Below are 25,130 nucleotides of genomic sequence, written 5' to 3' on the forward strand. Positions count from 1 at the left end.
ATTGAGGATCAGTTTAGCATATTCTACAGCAATGGTAAGCATGTGAATATTAATAAAAATAATTTTCCATATTCACTCTGGTATCATTGCTAAAAATATACAGATTACTTTCAAACTGATGATTAGTGAATTTAATAAATCACTAATTGAAAAGGCATTGCCATTGAAAACCAAATATGAGAATGAATGGTTGAAATGATGTCAAGTGTAATGGGCGGAGGCTAGGGTGTACTCACAAATGGCTGTCGGCCCGGTGCGGGGGAAGCATCGTAGATCTGGTTGGTGAGATCCTCCTGGGGCTCTCGTTCCAGGGTTTGAAGCATGCGGAACATGTCTAGTGTCAGCTCACTGAACTTGACCTGTAGGAACACATTGGAGTGAGTGAGTGAGTGAGTGTGAGTGAGTGAGTGAGTGAGTGAGTGAGTGAGTGAGTGAGTGAGTGAGTGAGTGAGTGAGTGAGTGAGTGAGTGAGTGAGTGAGTGAGTGAGTGAGTGAGTGAGTGAGTGAGAACATGTCTAGTGTCAGCTCACTGAACTTGACCTGCAGGAACACATATGATGAGTGAGTAAATGAGTGAGTGAGTGAGTGAGTGAGTGAGTGAGTGAGTGAGTGAGTGAGTGAGTGAGTGAGTGAGTGAGTGTGTGAATGTAGAACATGTCTAGTGTCAGTTCATTGAACTTGACCTGCAGGAACACATATGAGTGAGTGAGTAAATGAGTGAGTGAGTGAGAGAGTGTGTGAATGTAGAACATGTCTAGTGTCAGTTCATTGAACTTGACCTGCAGGAACACATTGGAGTGAGTGAGTGAGTGAGTGAGTGTAGAACATATCTAGTGTCAGCTCACTGAACTTGACCTGCAGGAACACATTGGAGAGTGAGTGAGTGAGTGAGTGAGTGTAGAACATGTCTAGTGTCAGTTCATTGGACTTGACCTGCAGGAACACATTGGAGTGAGTGAGTGAGTGAGTGTAGAACATGTCTAGTGTCAGTTCATTGAACTTGACCTGCAGCAACACATTGGAGTGAGTGAGTGAGTGAGTGAGTGAGTGAGTGAGTGTAGAACATGTCTAGTGTCAGTTCACTGAACTTGACCTGCAGGAACACATTGGAGTGAGTGAGTGAGTGAGTGAGTGAGTGAGTGAGTGAGTGAGTGAGTCTAGAACATGTCTAGAACATGTCTAGTGTCAGCTCACTGAACTTGACCTGCAGGGACACATTGATGGGGTGAGCTATTAATTGGGCAGGTTATTGTTTGGGCAGGATATTGAGGGGGAAGGTGTGTGAAAGGGTTGGATACTGAGGGGATAGGCTATTGATGGGATGGATATTGAGGGGTGGGTTTGCAAGAGGGGTAAGAAATGAGGGGCAGGGCTATTGAAGAAGTGGGGTATTGATAGGCTGGGATATTGAAGGGGTGGGGTATTGAGGGATTTGGTTACAAAGTGAGCACTTGTGTTTTTTCAGTGGATGGAGGCTTTTGAGTGGATGGAGAGTTGATGGGTTGGGTGTTAAGGGGGTAGGGTTTTGAAGTCAGGTGTGGTGATAGACAACTTACCTGTTCGTGGCAGTTGCCGACTATGAGGATCTCCTGTAGCGTGAGATATGTAGGGGCGCCTTTGTCCAGGGGTGGGGTATTGAGTGGTGTGAGTCGATGTGACAGAACGATCGTTGATGAGTCTACATCCACCACATTGATGATGTTGTCAGCCTGGGAAAAAGCAACATCATCATCATCATCATCACTATGTACACTGGCTTCCGGTGATTATTTCACAATAGACTCTGAGCTATCTAGATTCCCATATAATTAACCCACACTGTTCAAATCAACCACCTTCCCGAGGCAAGTGGGTTAAGTTCAGTTTCCCTTGCCGAACTAGGCTGTTAGTATTGAGTAATATTTTGGCTGGACTAACAAGTCTATGCATAATCCAATCAAAATCGCGTAGCAAAATCGAAATCCGGTTTGTAAACTGTCGTGCAGAATTCGGTCGATTGCAGGATTTGTAAAGGATGTGCACCGCAAACTCTGCGTGAGCAGATATTTTCCAACTCTTTTCATGATTTGATGTAAGACCTGTTTTATCACAATATAGATCTTGATTATTGATAACATCGTCTTGACTGGGCGCTGCCATTTTGTTTAAAGCAAATGCAAGTGATACAAGAGGTGGAATCTGATTGGTCAAAAGGAGAGACATAGAAGGGGCGTAATACTCGTAATAACCACTGGTGGCGCTATGATCGAGCCCAGAAATTCCAGTCTAGTTCGGCAAGGGTGGAAACTGGACTTCTATAGTCAGTTAACTCCCTTGCCTCGGGAAGATGAAATCAACTGGAATCTGATGTGAGGGGGATGAGTTCGGTTTAATGCTGCTTTCAAAAATATTTCTAACAACAAGGCATGTCAGCTTAACATGGAAGAACAGCCAAAGTGGTGGTTACCGATTTTGAAACAGTCACACCCTCAAGCATGGGCATGGTGCTGACAAACCAAGAATCATAATAAGGGTGAACATGGGATTCAAACCCATGGTCAAAGGTTTCCCGCACACCTAAGGGAAGCAACTCTGTACCATGAATTGCAACAGCTCAGACAACTGTGACCCTGAACATATACATGACAGTGTGAGAATTTTAAGGGAGGTCAAGGGTTCCTTGTATTTTGATGCAGTATTTGAATCTAAATACTCCCGAAATCTTTTATCTTTTGGCAACAACGACCCCTTGACTTTGTCTCCTTCATTCCAAACAGTGTGATATATAAATTTCTTTCATACATCTAAAACTCATCCAAATTCATTAGTGCTCAAATCTCTTTTGCAATCATTATTTGTACTATAACGTTGGCTTTGGAGCAAATAATCCTGAAAACAGTGTTTGTATGCTTTCAATAGCAAGTTTCTTTTTCCTTTTTAAGGAGAAAACAAGACAGGCTTTCCTGTAATTGATACAAAGTAGAAAATCATGCAAACAGGATACAACAACACACTTTCTGAAAGGTCCTACATTTTCAATCTCATTAAAATCCGATCTTAGTTCTCGCTACCGCTAAACGAATATCTGAGGACATCCCATTAGGGGTCATGTCAAAACGACCTTTCATCCGACCAATCAGAATGTCGCTTACCAGATCATGAAAGTGACAGTCAGAATGTGATTTCTAATCATGCAGCCTCGAAAACTTTAAAACGGAGTATTCCAAACGATAGTTACAGGCTTAACGACTGAATCTATACATTCTAGACCATATATTAGCCATTCGAGAATGTTCTTTCGTTCAGGTTTCAAATTTTTAAGCAAGAATTTGTCAAAGCATAGTCGGCAATTTGAAATTAGTGCAATAAAGCACGAGAAAGCTGCCTTCTGATTGGCTTATGTCGACTTCTTGTCATGGTCGGTCTGACATGACCCGTAATGGGATGTCCTCAGATCTTTGTTTAGTGGCAGCCAGAACTGAGATCTGATTTTAATGAGATTGCTACATTTTAGTCCTCAATTAAACAAAGCATGGGGAGCAATAACCTTATACCTCAATGAAAGCCTTAATTTCTCCAAGAACTAGCGTCCACTCCAGCTGATCGTCTGGTTCATATGCACTGGTGTAGTCATCTATTTGTTTGGCCAATTCCTGACAACAGAGTAAACAATAATAGATGCTTCACGATACAAAATTATCATTGTCATGTAAATACATAAGATATTCAAGCAGACAGACTCAGTAGCTCATCAGATTGGGTTTAAATAACTGCAACATTAAGCGATAATGTTTCAAAATAAAAATCAAACTATTCGTGAAACGGTCAAATTAACTTTCTTCCAGAAAATAGCAATATTCCCCATTCAGACCTTATAGTTATACCGTATTTGAGTAATAAGCGCCCCGCTCTAATAAGCGCCCATGGCGATATTTGCTAACATATTGGCCAGTGAACAATCCCAATTCGCACCCCTTTCGATTGATCAATATACAAAAGACTTATTTATTCATGTATAATACGTGTGTTATATGCATCCTTAATTATTGGAAATTAAATTCTGGAAAAATATATCTGTTGTATATAAACATTTCAGGCTGTCAACATAAATCATGAAATTTATTATCTTTCAACTCTGTTGTTTTTCACCAAAATAATATTCTAATAAGAGCCCCCTATTTCTAATTTTGAGAGTGCCCTGGGCGCTTACTATGTCAAATACGGTAATGAAAAAAAATAAAGATTGTCTACAGTGGCCCAATTACAAAATGTCTATGGATAAACTGGTGTGGAGTGGGCCAAGATTTAACATTCAAACTAGGCTCAAAACCATCAAATCATAGAGAAGTTATTGGTTCATTGGTTTCAGCCTTACCCGGACCAAATCCCGTACAAGCTTCATCTTCTTCAGCAACAAGCAGACAACAATAAACCTTGCATAGTAGCGGAGTTTCTTCACCATCAGATCTGGCCTGCAACATCACACATGACCACCTTCAAGAAGATTGCTACATCACTGACACAGTCCCACCCAGATCAGTGTCACACCTATGTACATATGCTCACGTTATTGAAAACCTTTACATCTACCAGTACCATAAGGGATCCAGTTATTCTGAAAACACTACGTATGGATGTACATACACTAACCAACTTTTGATACGTATGCTTGTTGCATGATGTGTTGAGGCTAGTGGAGTGATGTCTGTGCCATGAACTTTTCAAGACACTAGCCAGGGTATGAAACTCCCAAAAATTTCAGCCAGATCACAGGACTGGCTAGCTGAAATACTTGCCAGCCCTGACCAAAACCTGCCTGCCCACTATCATCATATGTTTCTCAGGATAAGCTAACGGGGTTTCTTTTTGGTTACATTTTATCATTCATCTTTACATGTGAATTAATGCTTATCATCGGGAAATATTTTGAATATTTTCACATATGAAATATAACCCGACCGTCGGGCAGGAGGATTTGAAAATCTGTCAGCCCGAGTTGAAATCAACCCGTCTCGGACGGCCGGGCAGGCAGGTATTTCGAAAACTGCACTAGCCCAAGCTTTTTCTAAGCAGCATTTTCAGTAGATTTCAGTCTTGTTTTGTGGACTGCTAATTCGCTCAGCTTACGAGACTGTCTACAGTTTTACTTGACTTTGGACTAATTGCAAAAATTGCAAAATTCTGGCAGATCAGTTGTGCTATTTTTAGCTGGGCTGAGACCAAAAATAATTTTACTTACACTGGCTTTTGACAAGAGGTTAAAATTGCAGACAGACTCAAATCTGGCAAACCAACTGTCAAAATGTTTACCGGTAGGTTTGACCAGACTGACATCAGTTGGCTTTTATATACTTTTACACCGCCAAAAGAAACGCGAACCATACAAACATACAGAAGAATGTATGTTAAGAAGAGATGTTTCCAACGTGAACCAAGTAATGACAAAGGTAGAAATCAGTCAACTGTTACCACAGTGTCATTATTCTTATCACGATATGCCACACAAAATTTCCAAAGTTTACACGCTAATTCTTCACGAGACAAATGGTGTCTTATCATGGATATATGATGCCAAATGTGATGCGTTCATGAGCGTCAGTTCGCACAACATAATAGTTTGTTCGTTTGTGCTTTGAACCATCTCTTGAATACGAGTAATCCTTCATATATTAGCCAACATGTATGGTACGTCTATTCACATTTCTTTTGTCGGTGAGTACACATAACAAACATGATACCAGGGCCTCTTCTATCCTGGTTGGTTTGGTTGGTTTGTTATTTAATGCCGCACTCAGCAATCTTCCAGCTGTATGATGGCGGTCTGTAAATAATCGAGTCTGGACCAGACAATCCAGTGATTGACATCATGAGCATCGATCCATGCAATTGGAATCCATGACATGCATCAACAAAGTCAGCGAGCCTGACCACCCGATCCCGTTAGTCGCCTCTTACAACAAGCATAGTCGCCTTTTACTGCAAGCATGGGTTGCTGAAGACCTATTCTACCCTGGATCTTCACGGGTCTCTTCTATCCTGCAACCAGTAGTTAGCCTGGGACTGAATGGGGCAAACAGCATGGACATGTAGGATCCGTCTTATATAAATATTTGATATTGCAATGGAACCAACACATTTTCTTCTACATATCATGCATCATAAATACAGAATTCCAGAAGTTTTGTTACACAATAAAACATCCATATCAAAAAGTTGGCTAGCATATGTGATACAGGAATAAATTATGCACAACATCAACCACAACTGGCTAAGTAAGATAATGATAATCCATGTAACCATGGTAACTCAAGTTTTCACATGTTATCATTACACAGTGTCCAGCCTCTGTTTGACTGATTACTACAGCACTGGCTCCTCAGCATCATCTGTTACTGGGACCTGTGCCTCGTCACTGAACACAGTACTCTTGTGAGGCAAGACTTTCTATTTCTTGGGTTTTCAAATTTTATTGTGTTAAACTGTGGTCGGTAGGTGGCAACACAAATAATAAAGACTTTTTTTTTTGTTCTTCAAAAAGTTGCCATGTGTGCAGTGTTAGTTAAGCTTGTTATATCATTTAACCAATGACAATCAATTATCTTTGAGTTTGAACTATTGCATGTTAATGTATGTCTGTTAAATATTAAAGTTATGTGGTAGAATAAACAAATAGTGCTTTTCAGATATGTATTTGTTTCCGTTTTAAAATTTATTAGGGTCAGCATACTCCGTAAACCAATTTTTAATAAGTCTTGCATGAGTTCTATGTATTCTTGTGTTCTGACAACAATTTCTAAAGTCTGGGAGCCAAAAGCTAACAATAAATAATTTTGCTCCATTTTGATGGATTACTTGTATGGTTGAAGGACATGGTGAGTTTCAACACCTCAGACGATCTGGTTCTCATGTTCAGTGTACATCAAGGAACATGACCTGAATCCCTTTTCCATCACAATAACCATACTGCCATTGTCACACAATAAAGATCCACAAAGTCAACATCCTTATTCAGTCAAAAACAGACAATCTTGAACTTTCATTTTTAAAAATAATGCCCTGGTACAATTTACAAATGATCCTTTAGAAGACATAAATACCAGGGCTTCTTAACCTCAGTTGGGTCTAACCATGTGCAACAGTTGGCCCTCAATGTGGATAAGTGTGCCGATCAGTCTAGCAGCTGTAGTAATCAGTCCAACACTGACGAGACATCACCAACATGTTACACTGAACATGCAAGGTAACTGTTAGTGTTCTTCTTTCATCAACCCACCACCTGTGCTGACAACCACTCAACCCACCACCCAAGCAAGTTGACCATTAAGGAGATTTACATCAGAACATTCAACAGTTAGAAAATCATATATATCCCAATCATGACAAAAGCTGTCCCGACTGGAACTGTGACACCCATTACCATAGCAACCATAATGGCGCCGTCGAGTGTTGACATGTTACAGAGTGTGCGATTGGTACAATATCCAGTCTACAGTAGAGAAGAGGGAGAGACACAGGTCACTGCAGGGCACAGCAAACACTCAAAGCAGCACCACCATATACCACCGTATATCACACAGATGTGTTATATGATGCATATATCATGGCTATCCATTGGATATATCATCCTTAATATCAAGTCAGTGACCCAGTCTCAGACGTTACGGTGGATGGGATTATTTTATTAAAAATAAAAGACAGTTTTGGGACAATCTTGCTTGTTTCAACAATTATGCTACATGTGTTATTGCAATTATCATGATTATACTTAATTTTCTAGTTGCAAAAAACCTTCAGATAATAAGATACATTTATAGCAAGGATTCGTCTGTATGTCTCACTTACACTAAACAGTACATACCACTGCTTCTAACATACAATTTCAACATGATTTAAGACAATTGACTTGTGTAATGAGCAATGTAAGTCTCACTGGAACATGTTAACTGGGAAATGACAATTTGCATGAATCTAACACAGAAGCATGTGACAATGAGAAGCTGCACGCACTAGTATTGATGTCCTTGGCACAATGTCACTGGTGTGCATGTCATCGGAAACACTTTACTGCTGTGATGCAAGTTGTGTGCATGTTACTGGTAAGGATGTCGATGGTGAGTATGTGTCTTTCATGTACATTACTGTTAAACATACAAATGGTATCCGAGTTACTGGTATGATGTCCCTGTACAGGTCACTGGTATGCCAGTTACTGGTATGATATACCCTGACATATTACTGGTATGCAAGTTACTGGTATGCAGGTTACGGGTGTGCATGTCAATGATATGCATGTCAATGGTATGCAAGTTCTTGGTATGCATGTTACTGGTGCGCATGTCAATGGTATGCATGTCACTGGTATGCAAGTTACTGGTGTGCATGTCAATGGTATTCATGTCACTGGTATGCAGGTTACCAGTGTGCATGTCAATAGTATGCATATCACTGTTATGCAAGTTACTGGTATGCAAGTTACTGGTATGCAAGTCACTGGTATGCAGATTAATGGTGTGCATGTCACTGGTATGCATGTCACTGGTATGCAGGTTACTAGTATGCAAGTCACTGGTATGCAGAGTTAATGGTATGCATGTCACTGATGTGCATGTCACTGGTATGCAAGTTACTGGTATGCAGATTAATGGTGTGCATGTCACTGGTATGCAGAGTTAATGGTGTGCATGTCACTGTTATGCAAGTTACTGGTGTGCATGTCAATGGTATGCAAGTAACTGGTATGCAGATTAATGGTGTGCATGTCACTGGTATGCAAGTTACAATATGCCTAACATGAGATCTACTTACTGACACAGGTAGCTGATAACGCAGCTGTCTAACAACACAGCAATACAGTACAGGGACCACAGATTGTACATGACGGCATCATCTAAGCCAAGGAGGACATCATAAGCTGGTGAGGACTAAAGCGGAAGGGTTGAGGACACAACAGTTATGGAGGGGTGGGCTTCTACTTGGAAATTATTTCAAGATTTTCCCTAGATTTATGATCTCATATTATGAGGCAGGAGACTTAATTGACAGTGACCTTGTCAGTAGGATAAAAAGCATTCTCAGTTCAAGGAATGCCTAAAGAAAGGAAGGGAACAATCATTACAATGAACTGCTTGGGTATTTTTGAGAAGGGGTCCAGGCGTTATTTACTTTGAGAAGAAATATATGACATCTTATTCATTATGTCTGGCTACAGTGATAATAATGGATGTCGTTACCAATGTGATGATTGAGGAATTAGAGTTTCTGAAACACGGAAAATCTCAGATTTTCTATAAATACTTTCAAATCATAAGCTCCCTACTGGACATGATAACTCATGCCATCTTATCACAGAACTTGCAACTCAAGGTTGTCCCGACATAAATGTCTACTATAGCTAAGACTGTGCCTAACTCCCTACAACATCATGAGCAGTGAGAACTAGATGACTGACGGAAGGAATGCCGGACGCCGGACTGAGCCATGCATGCACATGTAGAGACGATGACTATAGGAGACGCTGTCACCAGGGCCGCCTTAGACTGACCTGTCATGGGAGATAACTAGTGACTTCCCTATGTCATGTAGTGTACTGTGGAGTAGAATAGGAAAACATCTAGCACTAAACAATGGCATACCACCTAGAAAACAGCAAGGCCTTTTTTACTCTCTGGTTTACAGATCGGATTAAAAATTTTGTGGAATGAAATTAAACATTGATTCTAAAACTGAAATATGTTGAAAGACTAGGCAGGTAGCCAGTTGCTTGTCTTTTAACAAATTTCAGTAACAAAAATAGTCTCCAAACGTAAATTTATAAGGGAAAGGGAAGTAACTCTTTCATTGTCATTCAATGATACATACAGTCAATGCAGCAATTTTATGTCATTTTTTCTCTTTTCTTTCACCAAAAATATTGTAAGGGATCACTTCAAAAATGTTATCTTACTTTTGACCAAAAAACATATTAATTTAAAATAAGTCTGCAAACCAAGTAATAAAAGAAGGCCAAAAGTGACTAAAATTCTAGCCACAAAGAACCAGTATAAACAAAACCTTTTGTCGTTGTTCAACTGGAATTTACACACAATGGCAAGAAAAATAAATCAGGTAAGTTTCATTAGTGAATTCTTTGTAGGGACAATATGTAAATTTGCATTTCAAGGATTGCTCATTGTGAGGATGCATATTGGTAATTTCCTTCACAGATCACGCTAATCAAAGACAATCATGGTAACATGGAAACTCAACATTGCTCAACATGATTAGTATGGAAACACTTTTCTAATATTATACATGGGTCCTATGTACAACTATGGTCAATCTACAAGATGTAATTCTTTGTAGTGTTCTATGTAACCATGGTAACAGCAAACCAAAATAACGTTCAATACATTACATATTGCAGAATTTTATAAACTTGGTTACATCACATAGTCCTGACATGTATACTACTCAAAAGAAGTTAAAGAACACCAGATGCTTTCATATTACTATAGTAAGCATAGCAATATGAAAGAATCAGGTGTTCTTTAACTTCTTTTGAACAGTATAAATAATTTTATAAATATGCTCTTCTGACATTGTCATAAAAAACAAACACTTATCTTGAACAATTTATGAAATTAAGAAGTAATATTTGAAAATTAATCTTGCTCCACTGTCATTACATAGAACCCGAGAGAGAATTACTGGTTGTGGACCAACTCGTGGCTCCTCATAGATGGTGTGAAGAACATGTTTCCCTCAATTTCATCAAACTAAATCTTCTACGCTGATTCAATACCTCTCTCCATCAAGATCTGGCAACTCGATCCCTCATTGCAGGTCAGGGGACCTTCTAATCAGCCAATTAGCTTTGAAATTCTCAATACAAGTCAGCAGGCATTTGGAACAGCATATTTGATTTCTGTATCTTGAAATCGAATGAAAACAGGCAGTTCTGAATAAAGAATAATATGGTATGCCGTGGATAGTTTACATCCTGTCGTTTCTATGGGCATACTATTGAGGGAACATTTATGTGGGTTTGTTTTTTTCAGAGTGGAATCTGGACCAAGAAGAAATTGCATCTGACAATGGATCGTGTTAAAAAATAATCACTTTAGAAAGCCATGATCTGACTGGATCCAAAAGGCATGCATCCTTAATATTGATTGGGTTATCATAGTTTGCTAATGGTTACCTAACGTCACCTCCTATGAGTGAGTCAGGTTTAACACCGCTTGTAACAGTATTCCAGTTATATCACGGCGTGTCAGCTTAATGTGGGAGGAAAGCCTGAAGTGATGCAGGTCTCAGACGTTTACCAATAAGTTGGTTAAACCCACCGGCATGGGTATGGTGCTGACAAACCTAGAAACATAATTGGGACCAATCAGGATTTGAACCCACAATCATAGGATCCTGGCATAAGCAAGGGACGTAACTCTGCACAGAGAATTGCCATGCCGCAGACAACTTGGCCGCCCGTGCCCCCTGACCTATGGAAGGTGTGTCAGATGTTGAGTGAGGTATTGAATTGGAGTAAAAGATCTGGGTGCCGTTGTACAAAACAACCATAGCGCTACACCTGTCGTAAGTCTATGTTAAGGTATGGGAGTTACGATCACCTTAGCGGTAAGATTGCTTCAAACAACAGCCCCATAGACCCCTTTTCACAAGGTAATCTTAGCGCTACGACCCTCGTAAGTCTATGTTCATGTATGGGAGTTACAACTACCTTCATACTGAGATCGTTTTGTGGCCCTGATATTAATATTGTTTCTTTCACCTAAACAATATCAGTAAAATACTTTCTATGCTTCAAACGTATTGCTATATCTATACCCCCATCATGTATCTGTTAAACCAACGCACTGACTAACATGGCAACACGACACCATGCCATGCTAATACTGTGATGTTAATACTGTGATGTTAATACTGTGTCAACTGAACTTGATATCTCTGGCATGAAGATGGGTTTCAAAATAGGGGTCATATATATGATATGTATCTCCCAGGGACAAATCCCTGATCCCCTTCATCTTTCAGTGCAATAAATCTGATTTAGGGAAATCCTTCATGAACAGAGATATCTAGTCAAGTGAATTATTAAAAAAGAATCAGTGCGTGTTGAGTTATTGCGTTCAGCAATATTCCAGCCACATGAAGGCAGTCTGTAAATATCCCAGTCTGAGCCAGGCAAACCAGTGGTTGATAGCATGATCAACACTCCATACCATTAGGTTATGCAATCTCATTAAAATCAGACCTCAGTTCTCGCTACCGCTAAACAAAGATCTGAGGACATCTCATTAGGCGTCACGTCAGACGACCTTTCATCCGACCAACCAGAGCATCGCTTACAGATTATGAAAGTGAAAGTCGGAATATGATTTCTAATCATGGAACCTCGAAAACTTTAACTCCGAAAGATAGTTACGGTTTTAACGAATGAATCCTTACAATCTAGACCATCTATTAACCATTCCAGAATGTTTTTTTGTTCAGGTTTCAAATTTGTAATCGAGAATTTGTCAAATTATGTTTCGAAGCGTCGCCAATTTGAAATTAGTTCCGTAAAGCAGGAGAAAGCTGCCTTCTGATTGGTCATTCCATTGGTCTGACGTGACCCGTTATGGGATGTCGTCAGATCTTTGTTTAACGGTAGCGAGAACTAAGATCTGATTTTAATGAGATTGTTAGGTTATGATGACACACAATCAGCATGATCAGCAATGGTGGCAATGTCTTTCTTTAGTCAACTCCTATGATATGATGAACAGGGGGTGCGGGGAACCTATGTTCATTTGGATATATTCAGAGTATAAAAGGTGAATAATTTATAAGAAAATTACCTTACATTGGAAAGATCTACTTGAAATACAGATGAAAGTTCTGATAGTGAAATACAGACAAGATGAGAATGGATGGATGAACAGATGAAGAAAAAAGAGCACCACATGACAAGTTATTGGTAGTGGCAAATTGAAATTGATCATTCAAAATAATCGATAAGGTGGTGATGGGTTTATCTTGATGAGCTATTCTTAAAAAGATCAGGACAATATAATTACATCTTTAACATTTTAGTAATTTCCAAAAAGTAATTTTTTTTTTTTTAAAATGAGAAACAAATTCTTAAGTTAGAAATAACCTGTTTATCTCCATATTTAGAGATATATTGCCTATGTTTGTTCTCTCCAACTTGCTGCACCTAAAGTGCAAGGATAGCTTCATCCCCCTCCCCAAATAATGAACATCAAAAAGGTGAAATCATTATATGTATTATCGATCCTTCCCTCCTACCTTCAGATATTTTACAGGTACAATCCATAAAACAAATAAAAAATGGTCTGCGTGTACTTAATCTGTTAATTCAATAAATGTTAGCCTTATTTCAAAGAAAAAACATTCTTTTTTCTTAATTTTAGTAACACATTTACCTATATTTTAGCAGAATAATCAGAAAATCTGTTACAAATCTAGTAGAAACGTGAGAAAGGAGACCGAGATTCTACAATGCTGAGAGCCTACAGATAAATATTCAATAAACACAGCCAGTTGTAAAGAAAGTTCTGATAGAGGAAGAAGAAACCTATTTTGTTTGATTGCTTTGTTTTGTATGTAACCCAGTCAGTGGGGTTTAACACCAGTTTGAACATTATTTCAATTGTATCATGTCAGATAAAGGTCGGAGAATCGCCCAAAGTGATGCAGGTCATAGACGTTTACAACTTTGGTGAAAATCATGAACACAGGGTTTGCGCTGACAAGGATCATAATCATAGATCTAGATTTGTACCAGCAGATCCTGGTATGGCTAAGGGACACAACTCTGCATAGCATATTGTGACTCTTTGACCACACATGGCCTGGGCCCCGTTCCACAGAATGATCTTAGCGCTAAGTCGATCGTAACTCCCATTCTTTAACACTGACTTACTACAATCGTAGCGCTAAGATCGCTTTGTGGAACGGGGACCAGGTACACAGCGGACCTGCAAGGAATGGCTGACCATGCTGGTGTAATGATTGTACCTCTCCTCTTTGGTTGCCTTGGAGTAGTAAGCTCTCATCCGTATCGCAGAGTAGAAAGAGAAAGACTCGTTCAAGTAGTTCGTCTCACTGGTTCGCAAACTGGAAAATATGGAAGTAAAGGTAAATACAACTGAAACACACATACCGGTACCTTAACAAGTCGGAGCTGAAGCAGGCAACAGTTTTTAAGGAGTTATTTATTGAAGCCTAGATTATTCCTGTGTGAAAAGCTTGGTCTTTGGGCAGTGTCTATCTGTCCATACAACCATCATCTGTCTCTGCTCCATCTCGCCATCATCCATCCATCAATAATAATAATAATAATAAAGTCCATTTCTTCAGCGCCATTTCCGTCTACGTAGTTGCTCATAGCGCCTCACACAGGGTCATAGACACATCTAAAGAGATAAGTCTTTAGTTTTTGTCTTGAAAGTGTCCAGAGTTGGAGATTGCCTAATTTCCACTGAAAGGGAATTCCAGAGCACAGATGCTGTGTGAGCAAAAGTTCTGTTGCCGAATGCTTTGAGTGAGGCCATAGGGACACTAAACTGGAGTTTATGTGCTGATCTGAGATCTCGTGCTGGCTGGTGTAGGGTAAGAAGTTCACTCAGATAGGAAGGTGCTGTACTATAGTAGCACTGGTATGCAATGCACACGACTTTGTATTCAATCCTAGATCTTATTGGAAGCCAGTGTAATGATTTTAATAAAGGAGTGACATGTGCACGCTTATTTCGTAAATAAGGTTTGGAAAATAGAATTCAAGAAGTTGAAATAAATAGCCTACTAGTAATGGTAGTAAAGCTGTCCTATCTTGGAAGCTATTTCTCCAATCTGCCATCTCTTCAGGCCGTACTTGGAATCGAGTATTTGTCTGAAAACACAAAATTATGTAAGAGTTACTAATAATGGTATCACTGATTGTCATAATTCAAATGGAAAGTCATGAGTGTTCTTGAGGATTTTCACCATAATATTTGCATCTAGGGACCCCTCAATCTTTAACATCAATACCAGGGCTATGATGACAGGGACCCCTTGACCATGCTGACATCCATTATTCATCTTGAACATGGTCCATGCTACAAGGGACATCCCAGTTGATTGTGTGTGCATGCAAATCCGTCCATAGTTCAATCAAAGTCGCGTAACAAAGTCGACATCCGGTTCAGTGTTAGAAACTAACAGTTTTAGTCATCTAGTCCTTTTAATGATAACATATAGCAAAACCCTTAAAAAGGGCAAATTTCTACTAGTCCTTATGATGCCTTAACTAATGGGCAGTTTGGCAAGGACTACAGGACTAGTGCCAATTTCTAACACTGCTGGTTGATAAACAAGATGGCGACTGCCATGCTGATTTCGGCTGATAGCACATTTTGCAAACCATGTGTACCAACAACTGGGCGTCGACCGATTAAATTGTTCCCCTCGACATGTCCCAGATAATTGTTTTCATGTTTTGAAGCAGTGACCAATAAATCTAACAAAAGTTCTAGGCCCTGAAAAACTATTAAATGGTGGTCCCAAAAGCCATGTAAGCAGTAGACTCATGAATAGTGGCTAAAGTCACCTTGTATATCTTGTTGTTACATAGCATTCATAATGTACATATGAAAACATTATTACAATTCAAACCATAAAACAAATTTCTTAAGCATATTGTCACTTTTGATAAAAAGACTTTAAAACATTTCAATTCAATTTATCATGTTTATTGAAACGAAAGAGTTTTAAATCACATTTGCAAAATGTTGCTATATGAGCAGGGATATCTTGCTGAATCAATCATGCTTAATCATATCTTGCTAATCACTGAAGGAAGTCATACGATGCTGAATGTGAAGTCCTACCTGTGTTGCTGCTGAAACTTCCACAGTTTTGTGTACACATCGAACGTCCGGCCGAAGTAGGACTGCCATTGTTTGTGGCCATACTGGGGTAAGTCTCTGCAAGAAACATGACAACAATCTCATCACAGCATGCAGATAATACATTCAGGTATTTATCTAGGATTCCAAACCAACTGGCTTACAGGCAAATGCATTCAAAATACACATTTTTATTAAAGCACTTATTTTCCTCAATCAAATACAAATATTTATCAGGGATCCCAAACCAAGTACCCTTGGCAGGCAAATTAGGAAAAAATACTTAACATGCTTAATCCACACAAAAAAAAATTTGTTTCACCAGCCCACCGCCCCTACTGAAACACAGCTGGTCCAAGAAAAAATCAAACATAAAAAAATATATTTTTATTGTCTCCCGCTAGTAATATAGACCCTCTTATTCAAAATAAAATGTTATATATAAATTCCATGTCTACATCACTATCAGTGATTCAAGAAGCCAGCTGCAGTTTTATCTCCACGTATAAAATAAACAAATGATTTTGATTTTGATTTAGACCGACCTTGTGTGGAAAAGTTGGAATAAATCTATGAAACAAAAAAATGATAAAGTGTGTCCTTATTTGCATTCAATACAGCAATGCCTCTTCCTCTTTATCAGCTAACTGGTCCTGTTATCATGATATACAAGTGAGTGAGTGAGTGAGTATGGTTTTACGCCGCTTTTGGCAATATTCCAACAATATCATGGCGGGGGACACCAGAAATGGGCTTCACACATTGTACCCATGTCGGGAATCGAACCCGGGTGTTCGGCGAGACGAGTGAACACTTTAACCACTAGGCTACCCGACCGCCCCTTGATATACACGTCAACTCCACAAAGGCATATAGTTGTCATAACTATGTTCCCATAAACATGATAAACTGGGAATTTTTACTGACATTTGCTGCCGACTTGGGGCAGAATATCGGCCTATGAGGAGCTGAAGATAAATCCCTGTAAATTCGGGGTATTTTAACATTGCATTAAAACTTGCATTTAATGCAATGACATAAAACTAAGCATTAAACCCTCTTGCTATTTATTAGCCCTTCTATCATCTCTACAAAGCCATAACCTGTGAAGATCCGGGCTAGAATTGGTCTTCACTTGCACAATTAACAAAACAACATAACATTAATTGTAACCATCATGGCCATACTCTGACTTGGGGAATTTTTAGTGACATTGGCTATATCAGCTACTGAGCCAATCTAGATAATTCCCTGATATTATTCTTCTCATTGCATGTTTTTCAGTCAAGAAAATATGATTGATTGAGTATGGTTTGATGCTAATTTTAGCAGTATTCCAGCAATATCTTGGCGAGGATCAGGAATGGGCTTCACACATCGTACCCAAGCGGGGAATCGAACCTGGGCGTGAAGGTGAACGCTTTAACCACTAAGCTACCCCACCGCAACCAAGAAAATATGAGGCTATTTGACTGAAGAATGAACTGCTAAAATTATGTACAAAGTACTGAACATGTAAAAGCTTCTCAAACTTAGTTCTATACATTTCCACCTGACATCGCCATGACAACCTGTTCAATTGTAATTTCCTGATACCAGTCCCTTGATATTTACAAACATCAAGCTTATCTGATTTCATGTCCCCAGTGATTAACATGAAAGATAACCATGGTAACTACTTCATATTACATCACAGTACAATCATGTCATTAGCGGAATCAATACATTCCGACAACACATTGCTACCCAGAACTTTATTTTAGGATACAATACAATTTCAAAAATTGCTAATTTCCCAAAATTCAAAATGAAATGATAATCAGAGTGAGTGAGTGAGTTATTTTTTAAGCTAATTTAAGAAATATTCCAGCAATATCACGATGGGGCACACCAAAAATGGGCTTCACATGCTATACCCATGTTGAGAACAGATCCCAGGCCTGGGCATGAAGAGCAAACACTTCAACCACAAGGCTACCCACCTCCAGAAATCACATGGCAATCTGGCTTCAGTATTGACATGATCAAAACAGGTTATTTCATGGGAATAAATGAGGCTTGAAAACAGAATTTCTGGAGTGTTTATAAATTTGGGTGTGCTATTTACTATAGTACAAGTTGTAGCAGTTTTCTGCATCCCTCATTAAGTCTTTTTTAATGAAACTGGACCACACAATCCAGTGACTGACATGAGCATCAATCTACACAAATGGGATACGGTGACATGCATCAACAGCGAAGCTGACCACCTGATCCTGTCAGTTGCCTCTTACAACAAGCAATTCTAGCCCAGATCTTTACATGGTGAAGATACTAGAACTCCAACTATGGTGTTGATCTTCAGCCAGTTAATGACTTTTGAGGTATTTCTGTCTATATCCAGTGATACAGATAGCCATTGTGGTGAGTAGACAGTCATGCTGCCTGGCTACATTGTTCAATCAGCCATCTGGGTGACAACCAACCTCACCACAGATTAATAATTCATAGACTGCAGACAAACATGGCTAATATCAAGCAATTGATTATTTAACTCCATTAGCTGGGCTGACTTTTCCAGTGGGATAAACATGATTGATCCCACAACAGTTCAACGTCTATGTGTTACAAAACAGGACTAGTATGTCACAGCTGTACTATGTGATAAGAGCAAGAATGGTGCAGAATTACCGGTACATGTACGTGAAGATATGAGAAGCCCTAAGGCCAAACAAACTTCAAAGTATGCAAGTGCCATTATCAGAATGATTACAACTGAACTTGAATCAAAGGTCAATTCCAACAGAGCACCACTGTATCGGAGTGAGCGAGTATGGTTTTACGCTGCTTTTAGCAATATTCCAGCAATATCACGGCGGGGTACACCAGAAATGGGCTTCACACATTGTACCCATGTCAGGAATCGAACCCGGGTCTTCGTCGTGATGAGCGAACGCTTTAACCACTAGGCTACCTGACCGCCCCCCACTGTATCAGAAATTTTAAACATAGCCACTTTGCTCCAAATTGACGAATGAAGCTCAGTGGCTCAACTTCAGTTTTGGATGTTTTCAACATTATCACTGACTGGATTATTTATCTAAAACATGTGATGCTCATATACCAGTCCCAGCTGAATTGTGTGGCTTACAAAATTCCACAATAAAAACATTCCCATTTCCCTCTCAAACTGAAAACAAACTTTTCAAAAACTAGAATCCAAATCCAAAATATTGGTTTGGTTTGTTGTTTTACGCCACACTCAGCAACATTCCAGCTATATGACGGCGGTCTGTAAATAGTCGAGTCTGAAACAGACACTCCAGTGATTAATATCATGCGCATCGATCCACGCACTTGGGATTGATGACATGCATCAACCAAGTCAGTGAGCCTGACCACCCGATCCCGTTAGTCGCCTCTTACGACAAGCATAGATGTCTTTTACGGCTAGCATGGGTTGCTGAAAACCTATTCTACCCTGAAATGAAATATTTCCGCAAACTGTCATTATAAAATCTATCACTAGATAAGACATTCAATTATGCAAAATAAATGTGCATAGTGTCACTGACATCTATTTTTGGTTAGAAATAAACACAGTTTAAGTAGTCATAACCATGATAACACCACAAGGTTTACATGTGAGAATTATATATTTCAAATTTCATTTTAATGTAGGACTCCTAATGGGATGTCCTCATATCTATGCGTAGTGGTAGCGAGCACTGAGATCTGAGCTTAAAATGCTTAATGAGATTGTAATCAAAGGTTTGTCATTGTTATTTGAAACCTGTGACTAATTCGGAATGTTTGACAAGGCATACTAGAAATTCCTGTAAAATCATGCTTATCTTGACTTTGGCCTTATCATGGTAGCCTGTAAGTAAACATGGTAAGCTAACCTGTGAGAGAGAGAGAGAGAGAGGTTTAATTTTACAGTATCGTATCATGTGTGGTATGGAACAAGTTGAATGAAATGTAACAACGCAAGGTTAAATTATCTGAGTCCTCTAAAAATAAGAAAATTACCTTTTTAAATCCCAATTTTGAACAAAATAACATGATTTTCCCCATTTTTTCCCGCCAAGGGCACAAAATATGACATCCAGTCAGATGTCACTGATTAGATGTAGGCTGGAGACTAAAGGACCAATCAACCCAGTTGTCAGCTTGATCATGTTGATTGTTATTGATGATCACCATTGTGCTGTGCCTTGATAGTTCCTTGTTAACAGCTTTCAATAAGTCAATAATGGATAGAACTGTACAATGAAGATATTGGGATCAAGGTTATCATGGAAATATAATCAGACCCGTATCTCACAGTTGGTGCCACTCTCACAGTCTCAGTCAGAACAGATAAAACATAACTTGAATCATTTGTCAATTTCAATAGAGCCCTACTGTATCAGAAATTTCAAACATCGCCACTTTGCTCAAGGATGAATGGGGCTCTGTGACACTGTCAGAATCGGAAATAAAGATCAGATGTTAATGAACTTGTTATCTGGGTGCAAATGTCAGAAAAGAATTTCAGGGTTGATCATGAAATACAATCATGGCGAGGGGGGGGGGGGGGGGGAGATTTAGATCTACCCAGAGGCTTATGTTCAGCCGAAGTCTAGAGCAAATGTCAACAAACATTCCAAAAAAAAAAAAATTGTGTGTTAAAATTGTCATGATAATTTTATCATGGTTATGGCTTTGTATGGTAACTGATAGAGGTAATTGTACCACTGTCAACAGGAAAAACAAAGACAAAGAGGCTTTAATGTTTACTTTTACATTATAGCAATGTTGCAATACCTGAAAATTAAAAAAAATATATGTACTATTAAAAAAAATAAATCCTGATTATGAAAAAAAATAAAGATTCGAGAGTTGTTTGAGAGTTGCAGAACATTTTGTACTAGAATAAAGATTATCATGATTCTAGCACAATCCATAGATTCGATTATGTCCTGCTGTTGCGCTTAGAAAGAACATACTATCAGTACCACTTTAGTTTAAGTAACTTTTTCTCATATTAAAGTTTTCCAGGGGGCTAATAAACTTCAATCACTTTACGGAGATGTTCAAAAGTTTGATGTTGGAATATTTTTTTGAGAATATTATGAATTTATACAGCTCACTTTCCAATTAATAATAACCCAAATACACTTAGACCATGACAGATCTTATTATTGCCCCGGCATCTGGATCAGAGTAAATGATTTTCATTCTCAGCTCCTTGGGGAGTATAGAACCCAAGCAAACTGGGAGGTGCTAGAAGGTTAACAGTCACATTACTATCTCATTCTACCAGGTACCCATTCACTGCTAGGTGTACTGAGGACCGAAGCCCCATCAACACATAACAGGCCCGTAAAATTTCTATGAAAAAGATGTCTCACACAACAGATAAGAGCACATGCAAAAAAATCATAATTTATGGTGAGCAAGATATTGTGATACATAAAAGATTGCACAGTTGGTGTATCGTCTCAGTCCTAGCATAGTGCGAACATTTAAAAAACACCCAACACAGCTGTGTAGCGGAGGGTGTGCATATTACAAACCACAGTGTTTTTTTATTTGTTGTTTTTAACGCTGCAATCAGCAATATTCCAGCTATATGACGGTGGTCTGTAAATAATCGATTTTGACCAGACAATCCAGTGACTGACATCATGAGCATCGATCCACGCAACTGGGATACGATGACATGCATCAACCAAGTCAGCGAGCCTGACCACCTGATCTTCTTAGTTGCATCATTTGACAAGCATGGTCGCCTTTTACGGCAAGCATGGTTTGCTGAAGACCTATTCTACCCCGGATCTTCAAGGGTCACAAACCACTATGAGTCTTTATGCTTTTTCCCAACGGAAACACATAATGTGACATTACTGTGAGCATGTAATAATTGAAATACCATGTCAATAAACTGAAGTACACAATTTAGTCTTAGTTAGCTATCATGATTATTATACAACCTGGTTATAAAGAGTGTTCATTGTATATATGGACTTTGAAATGTTTGAAATCTATGGACTTTGAAATGTTTGAAATCTATTTATTTATTTTATTCAGAATTTCATTCAATATTGTTTTTGGACACATAAATTTTGGCAAAATCATGTGTTGGCATATCGCACCAACTCACCGATATTTACAGCAACCACGATCAGATTACAGCATTATGCTTGGGTGCACACTATACTCTAGAACATATGTAATGACAAAAAGGTATAGACAAAACTCAAACGATTAATTTGGTTCAGAAGTTTCAATGTGAACTACTGCAATAGTAGTAAACAATAGCTATTGCAAGGGCAATAGTTGGTTGATGATAGCTATCGCCATTGTTCTTTTTGCCTCAATAAACAAACCTACTAAAAACAGATCAAACTCTTAGACCATCTTGGTGTAATGAGTGAGTGAGTTGGGTTTAACGCCACTGTGAATAGTATTCTAGTTATATCACGGCATGTCCGTTTAAAGGTGGAATGCCCGAGAAGCTATGCATATCTTAGATGTTTACCACTTTAGTGAAACCCACGAGAATGGGTATGGTACTGACAAACCTAGAAACATAATCGGGGCGATTTTGGATTTGAACCCATGATCATGGTTTTCTGGCGTGCCCAAGGGACACAACTCTGCACAGTGAATTCAGCCCCTTAGACAACTGGGCCACCCGTGCCCCTTTTGGTGAAATGAGTAACAGTAAACATGGTAAAAGGAATGGCCAAATTATATGAACTTCATTATAATTCAGCTAGAAATGGCGGGCAGAAGAAGTATACATCAGTAAATCTGAAATTTGTAAGCATTTTTATGTTATTATTGTGCAAGAATTTACACATATTTCATCATTACTCTGTCACAATGGAATGCACCATAATAATGTACAATACATTACGATCAATGGTAGAATAGGTCTTCAGCAACCCATGCTTGCCGTAAAAGGCGACTGTGCTTGTCGTAAGAGGCGACTAACGGGATCGGGTGGTTAGGCTCATTGACTTGGTTGATGCATGTCATCGATCCCAATTGCGTGGATCGATGCTCATGATATTAATCACTGGATTGTCTGGTCCAGACTCGATTATTTACAGACCGCCGTCATATAGTTGGAATATTGGTGAGTGCGGCATTAAACATCAAACCAACCAACCAACAAAACGACAACAAATACACAGAAATTCCAGCAATATAACCACTACATTAATATGATAAGCCAATAATGACTGGCATTCCTTTACTGACAGATACAGGTGCATAGCGTTGCCATTTTCCGTGTTGCAGTACAGGGTGTATACAAGTTTATAAAATGCACTTAAACAAGCTTGTTAACATGGTTAAGGCTGAACCTGTCTGTATATAAACAATTTTCACCATGACATATCTCTACCTCACAGCTGATTTGATACCTGAGACAGGCTTTTCAAATAAATCATGAAATTGCAGAATGTGACTGCACCACCCCAACATAAAACTATGGTTTTACATGCTAAGTGCAATGTTACTATAGTAACGGATACTTGGCCCTGTTCCATAAAGCGATTGTTGCGCTTATATTATTATATCTCCCATACTTTAATATATGCTTATGATAGTCATAGTGCTATGATGGCTTGGTGGAATGGGACCCTGTACAGTATACTCATGTTAGTGGGTTATGGCTAAAACGTCCTGTGCTGAAATGGCTCCCCCATTTGGTCTGAAGATTTGAATAGTAATCAAATAGCGGCATTCAATAATATATATCTTACACACCTGGGAATTCTTGAAGTAGTTGAAACCTACTGAGAGAGTGAGTTTAACGCCAATTGAAGAATTAAACTTCCCATTGTTAAGCATGTTAGGTAAATACCTAATCAGTGAACTAATTAATCTGTTTACACAAGACAGACATTTAAGACCATCTTTTAAATGATCTAATGATCAATGATCAGAAAATGATATTTTATAAATTATTGAAATACAGAGTGACAACATTAAACACATAATCTCAAATCTCTATTGTATTCTTTCTTTTTTAGGGGTGAAACGATACTGCAAGGTCACTATACCATATGAATCACTGTACCATACACATTGCGATACACATATTTACGTAAAATCCTGTGGAAACTTCTTAAACATACATATTTCAAAGGAAGAGCTAGCTGTAGACACATGCTCGTAGTGGCTATTTTAGAACTTGGAACACTAAATACAACATATTTTGCGACATTTGACTGACAAAACTGCTTGGACGTCATTAACAGAGTAGTAAGTAATATAATTCAGTAAGTGTAGTGTCTTGTATCGACACAGAGAAAAATGTGCATCGTATCATTGCACAAAAACATACAATGCACCGGCAAACCTATATATCATTTCAGTTCACCCCTTGTCTTTTTTACATGGCAGTTTTCACCAATGAAAAATGGGGCCATTTTGATTAATTTGGTGCTGTTTTCTCCAGTGTTTTGGCAAAAGGCTGTTTTAGCTAGCACACATCACAATGCATAAAAGTAATAGATTCTACATTGAATATAGATGACAGATCACACACAAAAAAACTAAGCATGAATATTGATCCAGTGGCACTATCATTGCATTTTCAGAACAATCTAAACTGTGAAACCACTCATTGCAATTTGTTGAACCAGGATTATATTGTGCCCCAGTAATCATTCATTCCCTGATCGCCCACTTGGGAAATAAAATTTCCATGGATACGTCTATAAAGTTTTAACCCACAAGGAACTGTAAAATTCTTCGTTTTTATCAAAGATTCAACGTACAACGAGATTCTGAGATACCGATATTACATCTGAGGGGTTGTGACATAACATAACCATCAAAACGAAATAAGACCCTGTTGCTTTCGTTCAGTAAACAAATATCATTACCAATATACCAATGGCATTTATCACAGCATGTTTATGCAGGAATTACCAATTATTAATGTGTGAAGAAATCGTTATATTACAATACATTCATTCAAAAATGAAAGATGGAGTAGAATAATAAAATATGCACCTAAGGCCATTAAAGAGCTGTTTCGATTTTTCCAACAGGTGGCAGAATTCGTTGACGACTTTTCTCTCGTTTTCATCCATGGTCGGTACTTCGTCCGCCATATTTGTTTTTGTGGTTGCCATACCCTCTACCCTATTTATCGTTTATTTGACGTAAATGGGATATTTTTTACCATCATCGTAAATATAGTTTCCAAAGAAAATAATTATTTGCAAACTTGTCAATTATTCACAAAAGGTTTGTCTTATATTTAGAGGCTACTGT

The 25,130-nt window shown here is 38.6% G+C and overlaps 1 protein-coding gene across 4 annotated transcripts in view; it reads right to left on the reverse strand.

Moving 5' to 3' along the window:
• The window catches only part of LOC124114390 (protein SCAI-like), a 45,125-nt gene extending 20,158 nt beyond the window's left edge, over positions 1-24,967 (reverse strand). For 2 of the 4 annotated variants that reach the window (XM_046474934.2, XM_046474933.2), the window contains exons 1-9: positions 24,867-24,967; positions 15,852-15,947; positions 14,786-14,872; positions 13,999-14,097; positions 9,521-9,565; positions 4,355-4,451; positions 3,534-3,632; positions 1,557-1,709; positions 237-359 (exon numbers count right to left, since the gene is read on the reverse strand). In XM_046474934.2, coding sequence (XP_046330890.1) covers positions 237-359; positions 1,557-1,709; positions 3,534-3,632; positions 4,355-4,451; positions 9,521-9,565; positions 13,999-14,097; positions 14,786-14,872; positions 15,852-15,947; positions 24,867-24,967 — 900 coding nt within the window. The remainder of the gene's footprint in view (positions 1-236; positions 360-1,556; positions 1,710-3,533; positions 3,633-4,354; positions 4,452-9,520; positions 9,566-13,998; positions 14,098-14,785; positions 14,873-15,851; positions 15,948-24,866) is intronic. The other 2 variants (XM_046474937.2, XM_046474936.2) reach the window with 1 other exon arrangement.
• Positions 24,968-25,130: the final 163 nt, after the last annotated feature.

Source organism: Haliotis rufescens, unplaced genomic scaffold (genome assembly GCF_023055435.1).
Source record: "Haliotis rufescens isolate VD_foot unplaced genomic scaffold, xgHalRufe1.0.p SCAF_8, whole genome shotgun sequence".
In the NCBI taxonomy this organism is placed as follows: domain Eukaryota; kingdom Metazoa; phylum Mollusca; class Gastropoda; order Lepetellida; family Haliotidae; genus Haliotis; species Haliotis rufescens.